Genomic DNA, 25,023 nt, shown 5'->3' with positions numbered 1-25,023 from the left:
TTTAAAGAAACAAATCGCGGCATTTTAGGATATCATGGAAAAAAGATACATACCACAATCACCGAAGGTCTTGGATGTTAGAAAAACTTGCACTTATGTAATGAAACAATGACAGAGCAACTGGCCTCAATTTTCAACTTAAAAGACATTATAATAAATTTCTAGAAATACAAGTTCATCCTTCTTTCTACAAACATGAAGTTCTACAATTTCGTGAATAGCACAATCAGCTCCGCCAAATGTGAGATATCACAACAAGGCAATTTTCACCAAGTCGCATTGATTGAAGTTTAAAAGTAAACAAACCTAATCATACTCCAATTCATCTGGTGTAACTGGCCTTTTGAGGGGAATGACAGACTTCTTCTCCACATCCCTTGATAATGCTTTTCTCATGTCTAAATAGTACACATTTAAAAAAAGAGGTCAGATAGCACATATGTTATCCAACAACTAAAATTATAACCATCGAAATACTCACCCAGCGCATCTTCCTCGCCAGAATAGTAGCGCAGCACACGCCTATAGATTACATATTCAAGCTGCACAAAAGACAAGTTATCATTCAGATGCTCTACAAATAACCTAGATACGTACACTGCAACCCATCAACTCTAAAAACAAGCAAGGCTTACTGTCATTTAGAAGCAAATTCCAATACTCTATGGCTGAGACATAGAGTTACATCAATTTGAAGTTTGAAGCAAAAAACATTGAATAATTAGTTTTATTGAGCAGCAAAACTTTTATAGCCTGATCAATACATTTTTGTATTTCAATGGGGAATCAATCATGTCCCGTTACGCGTCAGCAACAGTTTCTGACAAACAACCTAAACAAAATTATGACCAAATAGATTATTCATATAAATCATCTTAATGGAGTTTATTCCTCACACTACCGTACCTGACTAAAATTTGAATCATAATTAAACAAGGCGGCCAGAATTTGATTATAGCTCACATGTCAAAGGGAAATCATAGGAATATAGGATACGCTAGAGAACTCATAAACCCCTTTACCGCTTTCAGGCGGCAGCAATGAGCGAAACTCTAATAACAGTCCATTTAGTGTTTATAAATTAGTTAACCCAACATATTAACAAGGTCAGAATTTCACTTTGGCTCAAGTGGAAATTATAGGATAGACCAGCAAGGAAAAGATCAGATTAGTTAGAGACTTAACAAGCTAAAATTTCTGGTGGCTCTAATGACTTCAAATAAAGTCTGGTTAGAGAGAATACGTCAAAAGACTAGGGACAAAATGATAGTGCTACACGGGCCAGTATTAACTATTGACTGTACGCCTCCTAACAAAACAAAAAGCCTAACATTTGAGTGATTAGTTATTACTATGTGTGACCTATTATGAATGAATGACATAGAAACGGATACCACAACCCATCAACTCTAAAACCAAGTAAGGCTTACTGTCATTTAGAAGCAATTTCTGGAGGTATATCAATTTAAAACTTAAAGCATAAGCACTGAATTATTACTTTCAATGAGCAGCAAAAGACAGCAACGTCAATAGCCTGATAAATGCATTTTTGTATTTCCATGGGGCATCAATCATGTCCTGTTAGGCGTCAGCAACAGTTGCTGACAAACAACCTAACAAATTTATAACCAAGTAGATTATTCATATCAATCATCTTAAAGGAGTTTATTCCTCACACTACCCCAAATGACTAAAATTTGAATCAAAAAATTAACAAGGGGGTCAGACTTTGACTATAGCTCACATGTTAAATGGAAATCATAGGAATGAAGGATATGGTGGAGAACTCATGGACCCTTTAACAGCTTTCAGGCAGCAGCAATGAACGATTACAGTCGTAAAACTCAGATAGCAGTCCATTTAGTGTTTATAAATTAGTTAAACCAACAAATTAACAAGGTCGACCGAATTTCACTTTGGCACAAAATGAAAATAATAGGATAGATCAGATAAGTTTAGTGGGGGACTTAACAAGCGAATATATCTGGTGGCTCTAATAAGCTTCAAATAAAGTCTGGTTGGAGAGAGAATACGTCAAAAGACTAGGGACAAAATGATAGTGCTACACGGGCCAGTATGGGCTATTGACTACACGCCTCCTAATTAAACAAAAAGCCTAACATTTGAGTGATTAGTTATTACTGTGACCTATTATCAACGAATGACTAGGTCTTCAATCTGAAACCCGTCAAGAAGCCAAAGGTTCAATGATTGTATTGCAAGCATAAAAAAAATCAAAAAATTAAATTGAGGTATTTGTCTCTTGGAAAAAAATTAAATTTTGGTATCAAATTGAGGTATTTGTCTCTTGGAAAAATATTAACTTTTGGTATCAAATTGAGGTATTTGTCTCTTGGAAAAAAAATAACTTTTAGCAATTATTTTATCAACGTACAAAACAATTGTATTGTATACCTCATAAAATAAAAAACATATAAAAAATAATTTAAAGCACAGCCTTGTCTCGTGGAATAGATCAATTACATGTGGTAGTTACTTGGTCAATGTACAAAACTTATCTCCAACCTTTGAATAGTTGATGTGGACGAATCTATGGCCGACAGATCCCGGCAATAATTTCCCAACTTTTTAAATGAAATCAAATTCTAAAAGATAATAACAATATTTTTTTTTTGCCAGTATTGACCAAAATTGCCTAAATAAAATTGTAAAAATATATATATATCATCAGCTCCCAAAGCTATTACAGCTCATTCTCTAGGCTATAGATTACATAATCAAGTAGAACAAAAGATAAATTATCGCCCAGATGCTCTAAAAAATAACCTAGATACGTACACTACAACCCATCAACTCTAAAACCAAGCAAGTCTTCCTGTCATTTAGAAGCAAATTCCAATACTCTATGGCCGAGACAATGAGTTGCATCAATTTAAAGTTTGAAGCAAAAAAATTGGATAATTAGTTTTAATGAGCAGCAAAACTTCTATAGCGTGATAAATGCATTTTTGTATTTCCATGGGGAATCAATCATGTCCTGTTAGGCATCAGCAACAGTATCTGACAAACAACCTAAACAAAATTATGACCAAATAGATTATTCATATAAATCATCTTAACGGAGATGATTCCTCACACTACCGTACCTGACTAAAATTTGAATCAAAATTAAACAAGGCGGCCAGAATTTGATTATAGCTCACATGTCAAAGGGAAATCATAGGAATATAGTATACGCTGGAGAACTCATAAACCCCTTAACCGGTTTCAGGCGGAAGCAATGAGGGAAACTCAGATAGCAGTCCATTTAGTGTTTATAAATTAGTTAACCCAACAAATTAACAAGGTCAGAGTTTCACTTTGGCTCAAGTGAAAATTATGGGATAGACCAGCAAGGAAAAGATCAGTTAAGTTAGGGACTTAACAAGCTAATATGTCCGGTGGCTCTAATGACTTCAAATAAGTCTGGTTAGAGAGAATACGTCAAAAGACTAGGGACAAAATGATAGTGCTACACGGGCCAGTATTAACTATTGACTACACGCCTCCTAACAAAACAAAAAGCCTAACATTTGAGTGATTAGTTATTACTATGTGTGACCTATTATGAATGATGACATAGAAACGGATACCACAACCCATCAACTCTAAAACCAAGTAAGGCTTACTGTCATTTAGAAGCAAACTCTGGAGGTATATCAATTTAAAACTTAAAGCAAAAGCACTGAATTATTACTTTCGATGAGCAGCAAAAGAAAGCAACGTCAATAGCCTGATAAATGCATTTTTGTATTTCCATGGGGCATCAATCCTGTCCTGTTAGGCGTCAGCAACAGTTGCTGACAAACAACCTAAACAAATTTATAACCAAGTAGATTATTCATATCAATCATCTTTAAGGAGTTTATTCCTAACACTACCCCAAATGACTAAAATTTGAATCAAAAAATTAACAAGGGGGTCAGACTTTGACTATAGCTCACATGTTAAATGGAAATCATAGGAATGAAGGATATGGTGGAGAACTCATGGACCCTTAATAGCTTTCAGGCAGCAGCAATGAACGATTACAGTCGTAAAACTCAGATAGCAGTCCATTTAGTGTTTATAAATTAGTTAAACCAACAAATTAACAAGGTCGACCGAATTTCACTTTGGCACAAAATGAAAATAATAGGGTAGATCAGCAAGGAAAAGATCAGATAAGTTTAGTGGGGGACTTAACAAGCGAATATATCTGGTGGCTCTAATAAGCTTCAAATAAAGTCTGGTTGGAGAGAGAATACGTCAAAAGACTAGGGACAAAATGATAGTGCTACATGGGCCAGTATGGGCTATTGACTACACGCCTCCTAATTAAACAAAAAGCCTAAAGTTTGAGTGATTAGTTATTAATACTGTGACCTATTATCAACGAATGACTAGGTCTTCAATCTGAAACCCGTCAAGAAGCCAAAGGTTCAATGATTGTATTGCAAGCATAAAAAAAATCAAAAAATTAAATTGAGGTATTTGTCTCTTGGAAAAAAATTAACTTTTGGTATCAAATTGAGGTATTTGTCTCTTGGAAAAATATTAACTTTTGGTATCAAATTGAGGTATTTGTCTCTTGGAAAAAAAATAACTTTTAGCAATTATTTTATCAACGTACAAAACAATTGTATTGTATACCTCATAAAATAAAAAACATATAAAAAATAATTTAAAGCACAGCCTTGTCTCGTGGAATAGATCAATTACATGTGGTAGTTACTTGGTCAATGTACAAAACTTATCTCCAACCTTTGAATAGTTGATGTGGACGAATCTATGGCCGACAGATCCCGGCAATAATTTCCCAACTTTTTAAATGAAATCAAATTCTAAAAGATAATAACAATATTTTTTTTTTGCCAGTATTGACCAAAATTGCCTAAATAAAATTGTAAAAATATATATATATCATCAGCTCCCAAAGCTATTACAGCTCATTCTCTAGGCTATAGATTACATAATCAAGTAGAACAAAAGATAAATTATCGCCCAGATGCTCTAAAAAATAACCTAGATACGTACACTACAACCCATCAACTCTAAAACCAAGCAAGTCTTCCTGTCATTTAGAAGCAAATTCCAATACTCTATGGCCGAGACAATGAGTTACATCAATTTAAAGTTTGAAGCAAAAAAATTGGATAATTAGTTTTAATGAGCAGCAAAACTTCTATAGCGTGATAAATGCATTTTTGTATTTCCATGATCATGTCCTGTTAGGCATCAGCAACAGTATCTGACAAACAACCTAAACAAATTTATGACCAAATAGATTATTCAAATGAATCATCTTAACGGAGATGATTCCTCACACTACCGTACCTGACTAAAATTTGAATCAAAAATTAAACAAGGTGGTCAGAATTTGATTATAGCTCACATGTCAAAGGGAAATCATAGGAATATAGTATACGCTGGAGAACTCATAAACCCCTTAACCGGTTTCAGGCGGAAGCAATGAGTGAAACTCAGATAGCAGTCCATTTAGTGTTTATAAATTAGTTAACCCAACAAATTAACAAGGTCAGAGTTTCACTTTGGCTCAAGTGAAAATTATGGGATAGACCAGCAAGGAAAAGATCAGTTAAGTTAGGGACTTAACAAGCTAATATGTCCGGTGGCTCTAATGACTTCAAATAAGTCTGGTTAGAGAGAATACTTCAAAAGACTAGGGACAAAATGATAGTGCTACACGGGCCAGTCTTAACTATTGACTACACGCCTCCTAACAAAACAAAAAGCCTAACATTTGAGTGATTAGTTATTACTATGTGTGACCTATTATGAATGATGACATATAAACGTATACTAAAACCCATCAACTCTAAAACCAAGTAAGGCTTACTGTCATTTAGAAGCAAACTCTGGAGGTATATTAATTTAAAACTTAAAGCAAAAGCACTGAATTATTACTTTCGATGAGCAGCAAAAGAAAGCAACATCAATAGCCTGATAAATGCATTTTTGTATTTCCATGGGGCATCAATCCTGTCCTGTTAGGCGTCAGCAACAGTTGCTGACAAACAACCTAAACAAATTTATAACCAAGTAGATTATTCATATCAATCATCTTTAAGGAGTTTATTCCTAACACTACCCCAAATGACTAAAATTTGAATCAAAAAATTAACAAGGGGGTCAGACTTTGACTATAGCTCACATGTTAAATGGAAATCATAGGAATGAAGGATATGGTGGAGAACTCATGGACCCTTTAACAGCTTTCAGGCAGCAGCAATGAACGATTACAGTCGTAAAACTCAGATAGCAGTCCATTTAGTGTTTATAAATTAGTTAAACCAACAAATTAACAAGGTCGACCGAATTTCACTTTGGCACAAAATGAAAATAATAGGATAGATCAGCAAGGAAAAGATCAGATAAGTTTAGTGGGGGACTTAACAAGCGAATATATCTGGTGGCTCTAATAAGCTTCAAATAAAGTCTGGTTGGAGAGAGAATACGTCAAAAGACTAGGGACAAAATGATAGTGCTACACGGACCAGTATGGGCTATTGACTACACACGCCTCCTAATTAAACAAAAAGCCTAACGTTTGTGTGATTAGTTATTAATACTGTGACCTATTATCAACGAATGACTAGGTCTTCAATCTGAAACCCGTCAAGAAGCCAAAGGTTCAATGATTGTATTGCAAGCATAAAAAAAATCAAAAAATTAAATTAAGGTATTTGTCTCTGGGAAAAAAATTAACTTTTGGTATCAAATTGAGGTATTTGTCTCTTGGAAAAATATTAACTTTTGGTATCAAATTGAGGTATTTGTCTCTTGGAAAAAAAATAACTTTTAGCAATTATTTTATCAACGTACAAAACAATTGTATTGTATACCTCATAAAATAAAAAACATATAAAAAATAATTTAAAGCACAGCCTTGTCTCGTGGAATAGATCAATTACATGTGGTAGTTACTTGGTCAATGTACAAAACTTATCTCCAACATTTGAATAGTTGATGTGGACGAATCTATGGCCGACAGATCCCGGCAATAATTTCCCAACTTTTTAAATGAAATCAAATTCTAAAAGATAATAACAATATTTTTTTTTGCCAGTATTAACCAAAATTGCCTAAATAAAATTGTAAAAATATATATATATCATCAGCTCCCAAAGCTATTACAGCTCATTCTCTAGGCTATAGATTACATAATCAAGTAAAACAAAAGATAAATTATCGCCCAGATGCTCTACAAAATAACCTAGATACGTACACTACAACCCATCAACTCTAAAACCAAGCAAGTCTTCCTGTCATTTAGAAGCAAATTCCAATACTCTATGGCCGAGACAATGAGTTACATCAATTTAAAGTTTGAAGCAAAATAATTGGATAATTAGTTTTAATGAGCAGCAAAACTTCTATAGCGTGATAAATGCATTTTTGTATTTCCATGGGGAATCAATCATGTCCTGTTAGGCATCAGCAACAGTATCTGACAAACAACCTAAACAAATTTATGACCAAATAGATTATTCAAATGAATCATCTTAACGGAGATGATTCCTCACACTACCGTACCTGACTAAAATTTGAATCAAAAATTAAACAAGGTGGTCAGAATTTGATTATAGCTCACATGTCAAAGGGAAATCATAGGAATATAGTATACGCTGGAGAACTCATAAACCCCTTAACCGGTTTCAGGCGGAAGCAATGAGTGAAACTTAGATAGCAGTCCATTTAGTGTTTATAAATTAGTTAACCCAACAAATTAACAAGGTCAGACTTTCACTTTGGCTCAAGTGGAAATTATGGGATAGACCAGCAAGGAAAAGCTCAGTTAAGTTAGGGACTTAACAAGCTAATATGTCCGGTGGCTCTAATGACTTCAAATAAGTCTGGTTAGAGAGAATACGTCAAAAGACTAGGGACAAAATGATAGTGCTACACGGGCCAGTATTAACTATTGACTACACGCCTCCTAACAAAACAAAAAGCCTAACATTTGAGTGATTAGTTATTACTATGTGTGACCTATTATGAATGATGACATATAAACGTATACTACAACCCATCAACTCTAAAACCAAGTAAGGCTTACTGTCATTTAGAAGCAAACTCTGGAGGTATATCAATTTAAAACTTAAAGCAAAAGCACTGAATTATTACTTTCTATGAGCAGCAAAAGAAAGCAACGTCAATAGCCTGATAAATGCATTTTTGTATTTCCATGGGGCATCAATCCTGTCCTGTTAGGCGTCAGCAACAGTTGCTGACAAACAACCTAAACAAATTTATAACCAAGTAGATTATTCATATCAATCATCTTTAAGGAGTTTATTCCTAACACTACCCCAAACGACTAAAATTTGAATCAAAAAATTAACAAGGTGGTCAGACTTTGACTATAGCTCACATGTTAAATGAAAATCATAGGAATAAAGGATATGGTGGAGAACTCATGAACGCTTTAACAGCGTTCAGGAAGCAGCAATGAACGATTACAGTCGTAAAACTCAGATAGCAGTCCATTTAGTGTTTATAAATTAGTTAAACCAACAAATTAACAAGGTCGACAGAATTTCACTTTGGCACAAAATGGAAATAATAGGATAGATCAGCAAGGAAGAGATCAGATAAATTTAGTTGGGGACTTAACAAGCGAATATATCTGGTGGCTCTAATGACTTCAAATAAAGTCTGGTTGGAGAGAGAATATGTCAAAAGACTAGGGACAAAATGATAGTGCTACACAGGCCAGTATGGACTATTGACTACACGCCTCCTAATAAAACAAAAAGCCTAACGTTTGAGTGATTAGTTATTAATACTGTGACCTATTATCAACGAATGACTAGGTCTTCAATCTGAAACTCGTCAAGAAGCCAAAGGTTCAATGATTGTATTGCAAGCATAAAAAAATCGGAAAATTAAATTGAGGTATTTGTCTCTTGAAAAAAAAATTAACTTTCGGTATCAAATTGAGGTATTTGTCTCTTGGAAAAAAAAATAACTTTTAGCAATTATTTTATCAACGTACAAAACAATTGTATTGTATACCTCATAAAATAAAAAACATATAAGAAATAATTTAAAGCACAGCCTCGTCTCGTGGAAAAGATCAATTACTTCCGGTAGTTACTTGGTGAATGTACAAAACTTATCTCCAACCTTTGAATAGTTGATGTGGACGAATCTATGGCCGACAGATCCCGGCAATAATTTCCCAACTTTTTAAATGAAATCAAATTCTAAAAGATAATAACAATATTGTTTTTTTGCTAAGTATTAACAAAAATTGCCTAAATAAAATTTTAAAAATATTACAGCTCATTCTCTAGGCTTTTCGTGGATTTCCAACTTTAATTCAAAAAAAAAATTGGTTTCATTGGGTTAATTAAAACATAAGGATCATAATATAACACCAAAAATGCCTCACGACTTGCACATGAGAACTGGCCCAAGTAAAAATGTGTATGATAGGGTGGGGGCAGGTCTTCCATCTGAAGCTCGTCATGTAAAAGGTTCAATAATTGTTTTGCATACCTCAGAAAATAATTAACAAATTAAATTATGGTCTTATCTCTTGAAAAGAAATATTACTCTCAGTGATTACTTAGCCAATGTTAAAACAATCTTCTAACCCCCCATGTCCTCCACCTGAACATCAACCCTAACTGATGCAGGACAGCTTCAGAATCCATGGATTTATGAACTAAAAAACGATAATATTTGATAAACTTGGGTGGATCAGGAATTTCTCTAACCAAAGAACAAACTATCTCCAGGATTTCCCGGGGAGAAATTAAGATGGAAGACAACCCAAGAAAAACCCAATTTAATATTTAATAATATACCAATGGTCAAGTCCAAGATAAAACTTTGGGGGTGTTACAAGAATAAAATACTCTAATTATATAACCTAATGGACTAAGATCCGTTAACAATTGGGCTTATTATATATGCTACTTATATAATATTTTAGCCTTAGATATTAATATATATATACACACACTACTTAACTCTCCACTAAACAAATACAAATTAATTAATAACATATATTAATTCTTACTTTTGTGAGCCATCACTACTCTTCACACTCCTTGCTATTTGGCTCTGAAGAAACAAGGGTTAGTGGCAAGATATTGATGAGCATACATTTAACTAGAACTCCTTTTAGCAAATGCTATTTGTAAAAATATTGCCCCTAGCCTAGCACTACAAACAATGCCATTTATGTTAGAAATCACCACAGCTCTACACCAAATAATCAAATGAAAACAACCCAACCTATTTAAACATTAAGGAGACTTTGTGACAATGAGCTCGAACATAAGCAGAAGCACGAACCAGTGTTATTAAAGGTGCAATGCGCACCGAAGCGCAAAGGCCTCACGGGGCATAAGTGCAACGCGTGGATTCATCGAAGACATGTAAAATATACATATAATATAGTCTATATTATAAAACATTATATACTTATAGATAATAAAACATGTATAAGCAAAAGTCGGTTATCATAAATGATTATGCAGTCACATTACATAAATTTAAAGCCAAGAATAGTTTAAAGGCACAGTGGCAAAGAAATGAGAAGTAAATATTTACTAAATCACTAATCATCTTCTTCATCTTCATCAGGATTCATAAAATCATCTTCTTCTTCACTATTTTGATTTTCGGATCCTCAACAAATTCAATTTCTTCTTCATCCTCGTCTCAATGATTGCTTCATCAATTAAACATCTTTTAGATGATGATCCGAAGTATGTTTCCCTTTTGAGGATAATTACCAGAAGAAGAAAAAAAGTGGTTTTGAATAGATCGTCCCTCTGTTTCTCGGCTGCTAAGGGTTTTAGGCCTCGTTTGGTTTGTTGTTTCTGGAGTTACATAATAACCTGTAATGCCTTAGAACCATGTTACGTAGCATACTTCCCAGGTAAAAGAAAAACAAATGTTTTTTTTCATGTCATGTACAACAAAAAATTATGTAACTGATTATTTATGTAAATCAGCAATAGTAATCTATTTTTATAAATTAATAAAAAAAAAATTTAAATAAAAGAAGATACATTGATATGTACAATTCTAAAGATAGATATTAATATTTTAAAAAAATAACCCTTAAGATGAACTAGTTTATTAATTAAATATTACTAAACCCAAATAAAAAATATTTAAAATACAAATAAAATTTGGTTTATAAATACATAATATAAATTATTTAATTAAAACTGAAAATAAATTTTAATAAAATATTACATATAAAATATGATAACGTGAAATAATCCTAAAAACAAGTTAATGTAATATAACATGTGGTTTGAATCTAATATTTTTTATTAGAAATAATATATTATAACAAATAATTTGAATTTTATATTATTTGATAAATAATTTTGTAGTAATAAACAAAAGATAACACTTTGACAACAACGTAACTCAGAAAAAACCACGTTTGAGGTAGGTAATTGAGTTACAGCATTTTGTGGTAACCAAAACAACCTTGGAACCCTGAATTACTTAGCTTAACTACAAATACACTCGAACAAACATGGAGAGATCCAAGGAACTGTGAGTAACTGTGCTATGTTACATCGAACCAAACGAGGTCTGAGGGTTTTTTTATGAGTTATGTCTATTTAAAGAGCTGAATCAATGGCACAGTCAAGCTAGTCAACTCTCAATACAAAAGCGTTTTTTTTTGCATTTTTCGCATATCGCTTAATCCCTAGATGCGCAGGGAAGTGTGCGCATCATTAAACTCACATCGCATATACAAAACGATGAGCACGCATATGCGCGCTTTTAATAATGTCGGAAGGATAAGGGCATGTTTTTAATGCGATGACAAGTGATTAGTTGGGGATCATTATACGTGATTACGGGGATTAAGTGTTCTAGAAATGCATATGCATGGGAAACAAGAAAATGTAAATGTCAATGATAGAAGGTAGTCTTAAACAATACAGAATGGTTCGCAAGTTGACCATGCTAGAAGCAAGGACGGGTCACATGTCGAGTCCCCGTGTCGGATACTTGACACGGGTATTCCCGTATCGGACACACAAATTCTTCCACAATATCAAACTGAAATTTTTATATTCAGAAATTGTAATCAAAGTCTATATCAACAAACTACTTTCACAAAATAAAGTATCCATCTCTATTAGTTAATACAAAAGTATCGATTATCATATTTGTTTTAGCTAACTAAAAGATTTCACTTGTATTTTTGTCACCTAGATTAATAAATTATTCATCTGATTCAATTTTCATGCAATCTTTGATTTTGTTAATCAGTTTTAACAAGTTTAACATGAAAAATATCTGAATTTTTTTATTTATATATGTTGTATACCCCGCATCTGAATCCCATACTATTAAATTTGTAAAATTCCTATATTCCCACACTACATACTCGCACTCCCGCACCCATGTCCTTGCTTCTTAGAGAGCATCGAACCTTAAACTGGTTCTTTCATACACGCACCACCCCCGCCTAATTAGTTTCAACAATTGTAAAGAGATTGAAAGGAGACCTGTTCTCTAAGTCAGTGGCCGACTCCGATACTGCTTTCTTTACCTTCCCAAGGTATACTTACTCTGAAGGAACAGGTAGCTTCGACAATTGTACAGAGACTGAATATGAAGGAACAAGATGAGAAGGCGTATTTTTGGTAGTGACCGAACTCCAAGAGTATATAGTCTAGGGTTCAAAGGCCCTGAGAGTTACGTGAGATACAAAGAGTTTCTTGTATAAATACAAGAAGGGTTTTTGGTAAAAACGAGATTTGTGAATATTATTACAATTATGCCATCAGTTTGTACTACATACCCGTAAAACTCCCCTAAGTACATAGGTGTGTTTTCCCCTTTAGAATATTAATTTTATTATTGTATTCATTTAGACATCAAATAGTCCAATATTAAGTTGTTTATTATCATAATAATGAATAATCCAAATCAATTATAATTTATATTAAGTTCACCATATTTATTTAGTATTAAAGGTAAGATTTGTAAATATTTTTATTAGTAAGTAGTGGCTTGGAAATAAAATATAATATAATAATGAAAAATTGCCCAAAATACCCAAAATATAGGGCTGACCGTCTGATTTACCCATTCTTACTTGACGCTGCCCTATTTACCCACATGATACGCTAATGGCCCCGGCGTATATCTACCATTACTTAATATATTTAAACCATATAACAATCAGGACCTACGTCGGACAAGACAAACCAGCAAGCCGACAAGACAAACCAGCAAGCCGCCGTTCAACAATTATACATACATACATTTCTCACACTGAGTCTTACACACCTTCAATTCTTAGCTCTCTCCATCTCTCACTATACACACAAAAACACATTTATTAATCTGAATTTAAAAGATGGGACGTCGTTTGGAGCATCAAAGACAGCAGCAGCAATAAATAAAGACCCAATCTTGAAATACAGAGCTATGGTTTGTTGAGAAAGAAGATGATTTTTTGTTCAAATTCAATTGTTTTTATGCAAGAAGATTCAATTTTTACCAATCCTGTCTGCCCATAATTCTGGTTTCACCATCAGAGCTGTATCTACTGTATGTATATTCTCTTGTATGCGGTCGACCTTCTAGGCTTAGGCATCAAAATCGTTGGCGTATCCAATCGATACTACTCCCTATAAGGTGTATTTAGTGACCTGTTGTGTACTTTAAGCGTATCTGAACTTTTTCTACATCACACAAGTGACCTGTTGTGTACTTTACGCGTATCTGAACTTTTTCTACATCACACAAGTGATGTAACTTAAATGTTAAGCAGTAGCAGTTAGCCTAACTAACGCCCTTTCCAAAGGCATATCCCGTGGGAAGTTAGGGCGCCCGCTTCCCCACGTGTGTATTTTGGCCTTTGGCAGTTCAGAAGTAAGTAAATAAGAGCCTTCACCCTATAATAATTTCTTAATTTGAATTTTTTTTAATATTTTTGAATAATGGTTTAATAAAAAAAATTATCATTATATTTTTTTATTATTTTCTAAAAAATTCAAAAGGGGTATTTGTTCTTAATTGAAATAGATCAATATCATATCTTAACTTTTAAAAAAAAAATATCCTGGCTTTCAACTCTATTATAAAAATAGAATAAATTATAAATAAAATAAAAGGTATCTTTATATCAAGCCACGTACCCCGATTCAGAACTCTCATTGCAATTTGCACATGGTTCATGCAAACTAATCAGACACCTTCAGTCAAGGCAGCTAGATTACGAGGTAAAATCGACTTTACTGGCTCATTCATTCAACAATTAATTAAAAATGTAAAAAAGGACGGCTACATCTCAAGTGATCACAACTATTGAAATTCATTGTCATCTATAAATTTCCCAGAAGTATTTGAAGTGCAACCATAAGTTAACTTATTAGTTTTTTCAATTACTTATCTAAAAAATACAATAAATCATTTAAATTTAAAGTTCAGATGTTCACTTTAAAGTTCAGATGTTCTTAAAAACTTTCCATTTTAGAAAAACTAAGATACTCGATGTTGAGTGTGCTCCATTAATACTCACATGACATTATTATGTGTAAAATTACTCAAGGAAATGGCAAAACAAATATGATACACTTAAATTTTCCCTTAGTTGTCCACTTGTCCCGCATCCTCAAAGTTTTAGGATTCCTTTAAGCCGCCGAAGAGTTCATAAATACTTGTTTTGAGGTTACCTTATGAAAAGCATTGCACGAACTAATCCGATGAATTCTGCTCCCTATTCTTTCCATCACATATGCAGATGATGCTCTAGTAGAACACTTAACTCTCTTAACTCATGCCGGTGACACGGATGCCAACTTTACCACTTGTCATGACCTCGAAACAAAAGCAATTTTCCTTTAATTTTCCCCATTCTCAAGGGTTTCGAATTTGTTAAACGCCATAGAGTTCAAATAAAAATCTTTGGGACTACCTCATGAAATGCATCACCACCGGCACGATATGCACCGTTGACTTCTACTCCCTCTTTTTTCCTATCTACGTGCTAGTAGAACAATTAACTCTCCGCTGGTGCCAAACTGACCACTTCTCATTGCCTCAAATAAAGCCCTAATCTCTTCAAGAGGTTGCATCGATTGTTTTCCTTTAATAGTTTGGGGTAGGGTAGGTGTTGTCATTTTTTATGCAAGTGAATTTGGTTGTAGTGTTGGACTAAGCTAAGCACGATATCTTCTGGAACATTTGTTAACGTAATTGATGCTAGTCCAACGAAATCTAATCAAAGAAGTGTCTAAATAATAGGCTTCTTAAGCCTAATCTATTGTTTAACTAGTATCTCTAAGGTTTTGTCCAAGGTTGTACAACATCACAAGTAGTAATCTTCTTTTGGGCTTTGTGCTAACACGTATCAAAACTATTGAATGGAAAGGTCAAAGTTGTCTAACAGACAAGTCAAAATTATATAATGAAGAGAGAAATAAGGGAAAGGGATAACAAGGGACATGGACCGACTTTTACAAGTTGCGTATCAAAAAAGCAATGTATTTAAGTGATGATAAATATAGTAAAAAATTTAAAAATTGCGTCTAATTGGCTAGTCATTGTCCTACATATTCTGGATATGGATATCTTAAATACTACCATCGCACTATTGCCTTTCTTTAATGATGCAAATGCTTTTTTGCTTGTTACCTAAGCTACCTTTAACTTGTGGTTCCCTTACCCTACGAACTACTAACTACTAAAAATCACATTTAGAAACATGATTGATTTACTACCACTAGGTAATTCTTGGAAAAATATCAATAGTACCATAGTACTGTTAACCTTTGCCAATAGTACTACTACAATTTTTCTACATTTTGACATTCACTAACATTTGAGTAATGGAAAAAGTAAAAGGGGAGTGGCACCATTGACAAAAGTCCGTAGTACGATGGTACCATCAATAATATTCCTATCTAAAATAAAAAAACGTTCATTTCTATAAAAACATGAGAAATGAAAGATTTATATAGAGCCCCAAGTAAAATTTGTTATAATTTGTAATGATGTGGAAAAAAAACTTGAGGCTCTTAAAGAACTTCTTGTTCGAGCAGAAGCAAGAAAAAATTATGTTTCATGCACAAGATAAGTATTCAATTTAAAATGAAAAGTACCTTCTCGTACATCTTTATGGCCGGTATATTTGATGCTCTAACAAAGAGATCTACAAAGTATGCCTTATCACTGTCAAAAAAGAGCTCATATTACTAAACACTTCACAAGGTAGCGAAGAATAAAACTGAATCTACTTCAGCTATTGTAAAACAATATGACACGACTGGACTATATTATATTGTGATGCGGAACCAAATCACTTCGACCTTCAAAAAAAATCAATATCTAATTAAATCTTTAAAAATAATATTATACTACAAAGGACATAACCTAATGTTGAACACCACTCCACCCATCTATCTAATATGTTTTAAAATATTCTCAGAAATAATTCTTCGTTTCATGTATTTAATTGCCTCGTTAATTAAGAGCCTCTAGATTACATCGCAATTCCATCCTATAAACCAAAAGTTAATTCATTTCACAATCATATAAATGACGCAATATTGCAACTAAATAGAGCCGCATTTCCATGACTTGGAAGAGAAATAGAAGTGGATACTTGGTGATACTTTCTGCCAAGAAAGAAAGTCAGCAGACATGTAACCACAAGTTCTTGACAATATACAAGTCCTTAATTATATAAAAAAAAATCAGACTTGACTAGAAAAGATTGTAAAATAGGGTTGCAAAATCAAAGAACCTCGCAATTTTTTTCTACAATGGCCAAAGCAGGCAGCATTTTAAAAGACAAAACTACAAGACACGGACAATTCCAAGGAACAAATTTCTTGATCCAACTCTAATCGCACCTACATAAGTCAAAAAATTTGACCACCAATACAGAAAGCATTAAAACTAGAAACTGCTTAACCTGTTCAATACTCTCTTAGAATGGGACGTTTATCCAATGCTAAGGGTCAGCCGATTCCGAAACTGATGCACTTGTCTAAGAGGGTTGGCAAGTATTAGTCTATTCTATCAAGTTTGAATCCCCACGTATCTTATAGTATCAAGTATTTCAAGACAAGAAATCTAATCAAAGAGGCTACGTTTTTCCTGTTAGGTGAGGCCAAACTTATTCTATACTCTCTGAACTATATTTACCCAGAAGAGGCACTGTGCTTATAGACTTCGTTACACATAAGAGAAATTTTGTACAACAGTAATGGACATAAATGTGAAAAAGCAGCAAGTTACAAACTATATTGCTACTTGGCCAATGAAAAAGACGCAAACTCTAAGGATCAACTTACATCTTGTCACTGATGTCCTCCAGCAGATTCATCAGCTTCTTTGCTAACTGTTGTCTGCGGTACTCTGGAGCTACAGTTACTGCGGTGACATGACCATGCCAAGACTCACCTTCTCCTTCCACTTTACCCATGACTGCAGAAAGATTATATTTCTTAGGTCCAAATAATTTGATTTCTTTTATGTTCACATCATAAGAGGTAAAAAGAAATAGCTATGAACTAATTAATAAAGCCAGATAAAAGAAAGTTTGGAATATTTGCACTTTCAACTAGATAAAAACCAGAAATGATGTTAGTAATTTATCCAATTCACACAACCCTATTATTCAACTTGTCTCTTGCACATAATCTAATTACTACGAGTCTGGTATAGCTTCAAAAGCAAAAACACGTAAGCCAGCAACTTAAACTCTTAAAGTACTGCCAAACTAAAATTTCAGAATCCATGATACGAAGAAAATATCCTATAAAACTTGGCAGATCAATAATCAGAGCAGCTGGTATCACGATTGAAGTTTTAAAAAGAGAACCATACTGTATCCCATGACTTTATTGCCTGGAGACTCTGCGACATGAAAATAATCAGGCCAACGAGCGAGGTACGTCATGTAAAATGACATGTTGAACTGTATCAATCAAGTACAATAAAAATAATTAGTTAGAAAAATACTGCTCCTTTGTCAATCAATTCATCACAAACTTAAAAAAATGTATCTACAAGTAAATGACGATTAGACACACACATATGCAGACACTACTCTGTCATCAATCAGTTCCCAACTCTGTTGTTGATCAATTCTCTATCATAATTTGAGAAAACTGTATTTGTGACAACAATCACACGCACATATGTGCATTTATAAATAGATACAATGCTCCTTTGTCAATCAATTCACTAACATACTGTAGAACCTTGATAAATGAATAATTCTATTACGGTCCCAATATAACAGGTACAAAGTATTTTTAATCTCGATTAACAATAATCTCGATAAATGAATAAAATTCTCCCGTGTCAACCGTATTATTTCTCGAGCTTTCACTGTGACTTAAAAATAACTGAATTACAACAATAATTACATTCAGAGAGAGAGAGGCTACAATTCAACAAATTGACAATCAATTCACTTACATAACTGGGAGAAAACTGTATCTACAGCAAGTACATTTATATATGCATATATATACAAATAAAAGAGAAAACTAACAGTTTCGGTGAGGTGATCAAGATTGACTGAAGCGAAACGAAGAAGATCATTGCAGCAGAATCTACGAATCGTCGACATTGCGATATCTATCTTGTCTCTGTTATTTTTCCTAATTTTAGGTTGTGCAAATCGATCCTTAGCCCTCCTAGGCCGTAGACCCGTTGGGCTTCTTTTAAATTGGCCCGTGCTTTAGCCCAAACTTAACGAGATGAGAAAATCAATTTACAACAAATTTAGAACTAAAAAAATACAACAAATTTTACGGTTCGGTTATGAGTTTAATTTTTATATTTAAAAATTTATTAAATTTGATTTGCGTTTGATTTTTAGGCTACCGAATCAAAACCCAGCCAAATACTCGAAACCTGATACGAATTGAAGTCAAACTGAAAACAACCAAACTCAATATATTAAATTTAATATATTTTCTTATATATTTACATAATATATTTATATAATTAAAAGATATGCATATGGTAATGTAATTTAATTGATTACTAAATACAGAATAGATTAAGAGTTGGTTAGATACTTGATAAAAGAGATCTACCTACATAAAATGAAACACATATAAAATGAGAAAGAAAATCGAATAAAATAACTAAGCATGACTAATAAGTGTATTAATAAAATATTTGATATAATCGCTCAATTTAATTATGCTTATTTAATTATGTTTGTAATAATTTAGAGATATTTTTATTTTCAAATAAAACACTTGTTAATGAATTTTTTTAGACATTTATTTGGGTATTTTCTATATAACTTTCGGATTTCGGTTCAAACTCGAACCGAAAACCAACGATTCTCATTTGATTTTCAATTTTTGGAATTCACTTGGTTCGGGTTTAATTTTAATAAAATTTATTTAGTATTGTATTTTTTTGTCAAATTCGAATCAAATCAACCCATTATCATCCATATATGCGAGTGAACTTTTGGTTAAGGGTCACTAAATAAAAATTTTAATAAAAATGAAAGGAAAGTTAAGGGGTTGTTTACTTGCAGAAATTTTTTTCGATTTTCTATTTCTCATTTTTCTTGTTTTTCTTGAATTTTCATTTTCTTAGAAAATTTTGGAAAACAAAAAAAATGTATTCCAAAAGTAAAGCAGTTTTTCAATAAAGAAAAATGGAAAATTTGTTTCAAATTATAATTTTTTGTTCCTGAAAACTGAAAAATATGTTTCAAATAACAAATATTTTACAAAAGTGAAACATCTAATATTTAAATTTACTTTTTAAAACTACTTATTGTTTATTATAAATACTTAATATTATATATAAATCTACTTATAATTTAATTTTAATATGAAAATAAAAAATCAAAACTTATCAAAATATATAGAATAAGAATTGTACAATCTTTATACTAGTTATTTTCAAAATAAAAAAAATATTCTAAAAAATATTCAAACTTGTTCTCATTTAACAAGTAAAACGTAAATTTAGAACTCACATGCAAAAAAAAAATTCTACGGTGCCAATTCTACCGCACTAAATTATTCAAGCTTGTTTTGTACATGAAACTTATTCTCATCAAACAAGTAAATGAAAATTTAGAAAGCACACGAAAATGATTATCTACGGCGCCTTGTTGGATGATGATTCCACAAATTATTAGCAATTGTTTCTCTGACTTGAATCATTTCGTCGTGATTAGTTATTTCCAATGAAAAACCTTCTTGAACAGTATTAGACCCTTCTCCGTAACTTCTAAATAATCTTGACCATAAATTGTAAAATATCTGTCAGCTCGATCCTCCATCCATATAAAGTTATGCAATGCACAACATGCATGTGAAATCAATATTTGACGCCTTAACGAATAATTTGGTATATCTTTTAAAATATGAAATCTAGCTTTAAGTACACTGAATGCGTGTTCAATCGCATTTCGGATAGATGAGTGTGTATAATTAAATAATTCATATTTTCCTCTTATTCCCCCACCAGTATCAAAATCTCTGCGATTATATCTTTCACTTCGAAATGGAGCTAAAAAAACCTATTAAATTGAGACAACCGCTATCAAGATAAAAAAAAATCTAAACCAAAAATAAAAATATTTATTGTCAATAGATATAATCAATATAAGAAAATAAAAGAATCTATTAAGATACTTACCACTAGTTGGAATTGAAAATTTATTTTCCGGCCTAACAACAGCATCATAAAATACGCGAGAATCATTAGTTGTCCCCTCCTAGCCATTGTATACAAAAGTGAACATCATATCCAGTGAGCATATAGCCATAACATTTTATGTGACTAATACAGCTTTTCTCCCACGAAGTTTTTTGTTTTGACACAGGTGCCCATGCAGATACATGTGTACCATCAATAGCCCCTATGCAATTCTACATAATTTAAAATTAAATATTCATTAGATGATGATGATGATGATGATGATGATGATAATAATGATAATAATAATAATAATAATTAATAATAATAATAATAATTATTATTATTATTATTGATCAAAATATCTTGAAAATGGATACCATCGCAGACCATTACGGATTTCAGGTTGCACTTCACCTCTATCCACGGGTTTAATAATCTCAACTCCCAATATTTTTAATGCTCTCGGTACTTTTTTAAACCAACGATGAACAGTACCAAGAGAATGTTAAAAACGATCACAAATTACTCTTTGTCTCGTACCGTGAGATAAGATTCTCAATCCCATAGTTAATCCTTCTTCCAATCTAACATTCCTAGAATCTTCTAATAAACCACGGAATGGGATTGTCACATATTCTCTCTTTAATATATTATTTTCCCCTCAATACAGATGTCCTACAAGGTAGCCTGTCTATAAAAGATTCAGAACGTTCTGTCAATGAAATTAACATAATCATGTTCAGTAAATCTGATTCATCATCACTATCTTCATCTGAATTGGAGTTGTTGTCTGATGAATTTGAGAGAAAATTCATATTCAATATGATAAAAAAGGTGAATGCTGAGTGCTTATATGATTAGGTGATTGCTACATGTATAACTTAGTGGTTGCTAATTACTAGTATGTATAACTTAGGTTATATTTAGAATTTGATATACAGTTGAGATATTTTCTATTTCAAAGTGAAGCTTTTGACCATAAATACATTGTTATGTAAAAAAATTATGCTCAAATAATTATAATATACAGTTGAGATATTTTATATTTTAATATCATAATTTTGACCAAAAACATTGTTATGTTAAATAACATATTTTTTTTGTAGTGACTGGGAATTCATTTTTTATCATATTTGTTTAGTAAATGATTAGTAATAACATTTAGTTTTTTCACATTCTATTTTTGTAAAAATAAAGTACAACAATACATAATACTATTGTATAAAAATTATATAGGCGTATCTTGTCAAAACAATTATATACGTATATTATATACTAACTTAATATTTTAATGTTTTGTAATTAAATTTTAATATTTTATTCCTATGTTTAGTTATATAATTTCCATTTTTTATTCTTTTCCTTCTTGATCATGTTTTAACATTTTTATTTAGTAAAAATAAAGTACAATGATACAGATTAGTATCTTTGTAAAAACTAAGTATAATAGTACACATTACTATCCAAAAATTATATAATCACTATTACAGTATAGTATATACTATTTAATATTGTTCAAGAATAAGGTAGAGTAGTAAAAATAAAGTACAAGTATACACATATGTAATAACAAACTATAATAGTGCATATAATTATTTAAAAATATATAGTCACCATTACACCAAAATTATAGGTATAGTATATATTACTTTAATATTATTGAAGTTTTGTAAAGAATAAAAGTACAATAGTACATATTACTATTTATGTAAAAACAAAGTATATAATATTATTTTTGTGAAAATAAAGTACCATAAAAAAACCTAACAAAAAAAAGTAAAATGATACATGTAACCTTTTTAAAAAAATAAAGTATATAATATTATTTTTGTAAAAATAAAGTACAATAAAACAACCTAACAAAAAAAGTAAAATAGTACATGTAACCTTTTTAAAAAAATGGATAATAACTATTATATAAAAATTATATGTACATTGTATACTACTTTAATATTGTTAATGTTTAGTAAACACAAAGTACAATTATGTAATACTGATACGTCATATATTTGTTTGTAATTGTATTTATAAGTATTTTTTTACTCAGTTATTAAGTAGATTTATTTTTACTTGTAAATGAGCAAAGTTTTAATGAATTATAAATATTATTTTAACATCTTTCTACCTATACAATGCTCAAATTGCAGAGTATATCACTACTTTGGTCAGACATTACTATAAGGACTTTGCATCATATGAAGCTAAATGTAACATCCCGATATTTTATAATTATTTTTAGTTGGATTATTTGATTTAATTATTTATTAATATCAATGTGTTGTAATTAAATTAGTCTGTGTAAGTTTATTTTTATATTTATAATTAGAATATTGTTTTAAGAGTATTAGTTTTAAAAAAATAGTAAGGCTTTATAAAAAAAGAGTGAGGGTTTTAATAAAAAATGGGAGAAAGAAGGAAGAGTTAGGGTTTGCTAAAAAAATAAGGGTTTGCGTTACTCTGATCAGAGAAGTGAGGAGAGAGGGAGAGAGAAAGAGAAAGAGAAAATAGATGGAGATAGAGATGAACATCAAGAACTTTTTGGAGGGTTTTGAATATGGCGTTTGTGGAATTGGGGTTCTTGTGATTTGTGGTTCTGAAATCGTTATTAGCATTCTCGGTTACCAAGATCTCGAGATACGAATATCTTTTTTGTACTCTTTCTTTTCGAATTCGAATTGGTGTGTACGGATATCTTCTTTGTTCTCTTGTTTTTCGTTTCCGTATTCTTCATTGTATACGATCTGATTTCTTGTTAAATTCATATCTGATTCGTTATCTGTTAGAATTTGTTGATTTTGGTCATTTCGGAAAGGTCTTTTAATTATCTACAACTTTCGTTCCTTGCCGTTTGTGAAATTCGGTCTCTAAATATGAGTTTTTCTGAAAATTGTATGACCTGCCTGTTTGACTTCGGGATTTGAATATCCAACCTTTGAAAAATCATATTAAATTGAATATTTATTCAAATATTTTGAGCAATACCATTCTGGAAAGCTCTTTTTACTATCTGTAATTTGCATTTGCATTCTGCTGCTAAATTCTGTGATTTTGATGTCTTAAACATCAAAATACAATTGTAATCAGGGGATGATTCTGTTCTGCAGTCCGCATTTATTTGTTTTCTGAATTCGTTACTTGTTCATTTTTGACGAGCCTTACCATTCTGGAAAGGTCTCGGAATTTTCCACGACTTTTGTGTTTCATACTTTTTCAGTTGACTTCATCTTTATGCAGTAATTTGACATTCTTTGAAACTGATCAGATTTGAGCTTATCAATAATTAGTGGTTTGTTATGTTATTTTGTTTCGTGATGTTGAGTTATTGTGTTTTGAGGTTATTTGATAAATTTATATATGATTTTGGAGATGTAAGATATTTGAGTGTGTGATCTTTGAGTATTTATTTTGAGTTATTTATGTTATTTGTATGACTTGGGAGTTTGTAAGACATCAGTCGCGAGTGGATAATCTCGTGCTTGGCACCTCCTATGCGGTGTACTTAAATTGTATGGGTGTGTCGCCGAAGTTGTGGGACACGTATAGCCATGGCTAGTATGTGTATGATTTGGCCTTTTGGGTAACACGTGTTTATTGTCGTGCAAGCCCCTGTAAGATATTGGGTAGCATTTGCTTTGTGTTGTGCAAGCCCCTGTAAGTTTTGATGACTACATATTTCTGGATTACCGAAAATGTAGGACATCCTGTAAGTGTAAGATTATCTCCCATGTTCGTATGTAAGCTAATTTGTGTATTATTTTGTAAGTGTGAGAATATGTGTAAGAGTATGTGTAAGGGTATGATTTTATTTTATCATTATTCTTTCGATTATATTATTTGTGATTATTATGTAAAATTGATAAGGATATGTGTAAGAGTATTTTAAGTTTTGGGTGGTAAGCATTTAGTTTTGTTTAGTGAGTTGATGATTCATTTTTTTATATTGTCTCATTCACTATTATTATTGTGCTTCATTCAGATATTCAGTTGTGTTCTTAGCCTCGTCATCTTTTCATCTTTGTTCAGTTATGCTTTATTTTATATCCGTATATGAGTCTTTCGCTCACTGCCGGTCATTTGTTCTCTTTGTATTCCTCCGGCAGGTATTCTTACTTAGGCAGGCTACTTATGGGAAGGGTGTGAGTTATGGAACTTTGAGTAGTTTGGCCTTTTTTAGATTTCTCTGAGAGTTTGTTGGCATGGTTGTAATTTAGTTGTATTTTAATTCAAGAATTGTAACTTTATTGTATTTTTATGAAGTTGTAATATTTTATCGGATTTTAATGGAGTTTGGATTTAAATAAGTATTATCTTGAGAAATTTTATTAGGTGGGTTGTTAAACTAAAGAACTTGCATCATATTAGAAAGTTACTCACCATTAGCTC

At 31.9% G+C, this 25,023-nt stretch overlaps 1 protein-coding gene across 1 annotated transcript; it reads right to left on the bottom strand.

Moving 5' to 3' along the window:
• LOC141693645 (N-terminal acetyltransferase B complex catalytic subunit NAA20) lies at positions 1 to 18,669 on the bottom strand. The gene is made up of 6 exons (XM_074498800.1): positions 18,512 to 18,669; positions 17,839 to 17,929; positions 17,304 to 17,436; positions 16,107 to 16,176; positions 482 to 542; positions 1 to 398 (listed from the first exon to the last, which is right to left on the bottom strand). The coding sequence occupies exons 1-6, from the start codon at positions 18,587 to 18,589 to the stop codon at positions 307 to 309; spliced, it is 525 nt and encodes a 174-aa protein (XP_074354901.1). The 5' UTR covers positions 18,590 to 18,669; the 3' UTR covers positions 1 to 306.
• Positions 18,670 to 25,023: the final 6,354 nt, after the last annotated feature.

Source organism: Apium graveolens, chromosome 10 (assembly GCF_009905375.1).
Source record: "Apium graveolens cultivar Ventura chromosome 10, ASM990537v1, whole genome shotgun sequence".
NCBI lineage: Eukaryota > Viridiplantae > Streptophyta > Magnoliopsida > Apiales > Apiaceae > Apium > Apium graveolens.
This window is presented reverse-complemented; position numbering and strand designations above follow the sequence as displayed.

Excerpts from the sequence above, each read along its gene's own strand:
- LOC141693645 (XM_074498800.1), bottom strand. The coding sequence starts at position 18,589 with ATGTCGACGATTCGTAGATTCTGCTGCAATGATCTTCTTCGTTTCGCT. Across the intron at positions 17,930-18,511 it reads TTGATCACCTCACCGAAACT|TTCAACATGTCATTTTACAT; the intron begins GTTAGTTTTCTC and ends TGATTGATACAG. Across the intron at positions 16,177-17,303 it reads GAGGACATCAGTGACAAGAT|TGATAAGGCATACTTTGTAG; the intron begins GTAAGTTGATCC and ends CTTTTTTGACAG.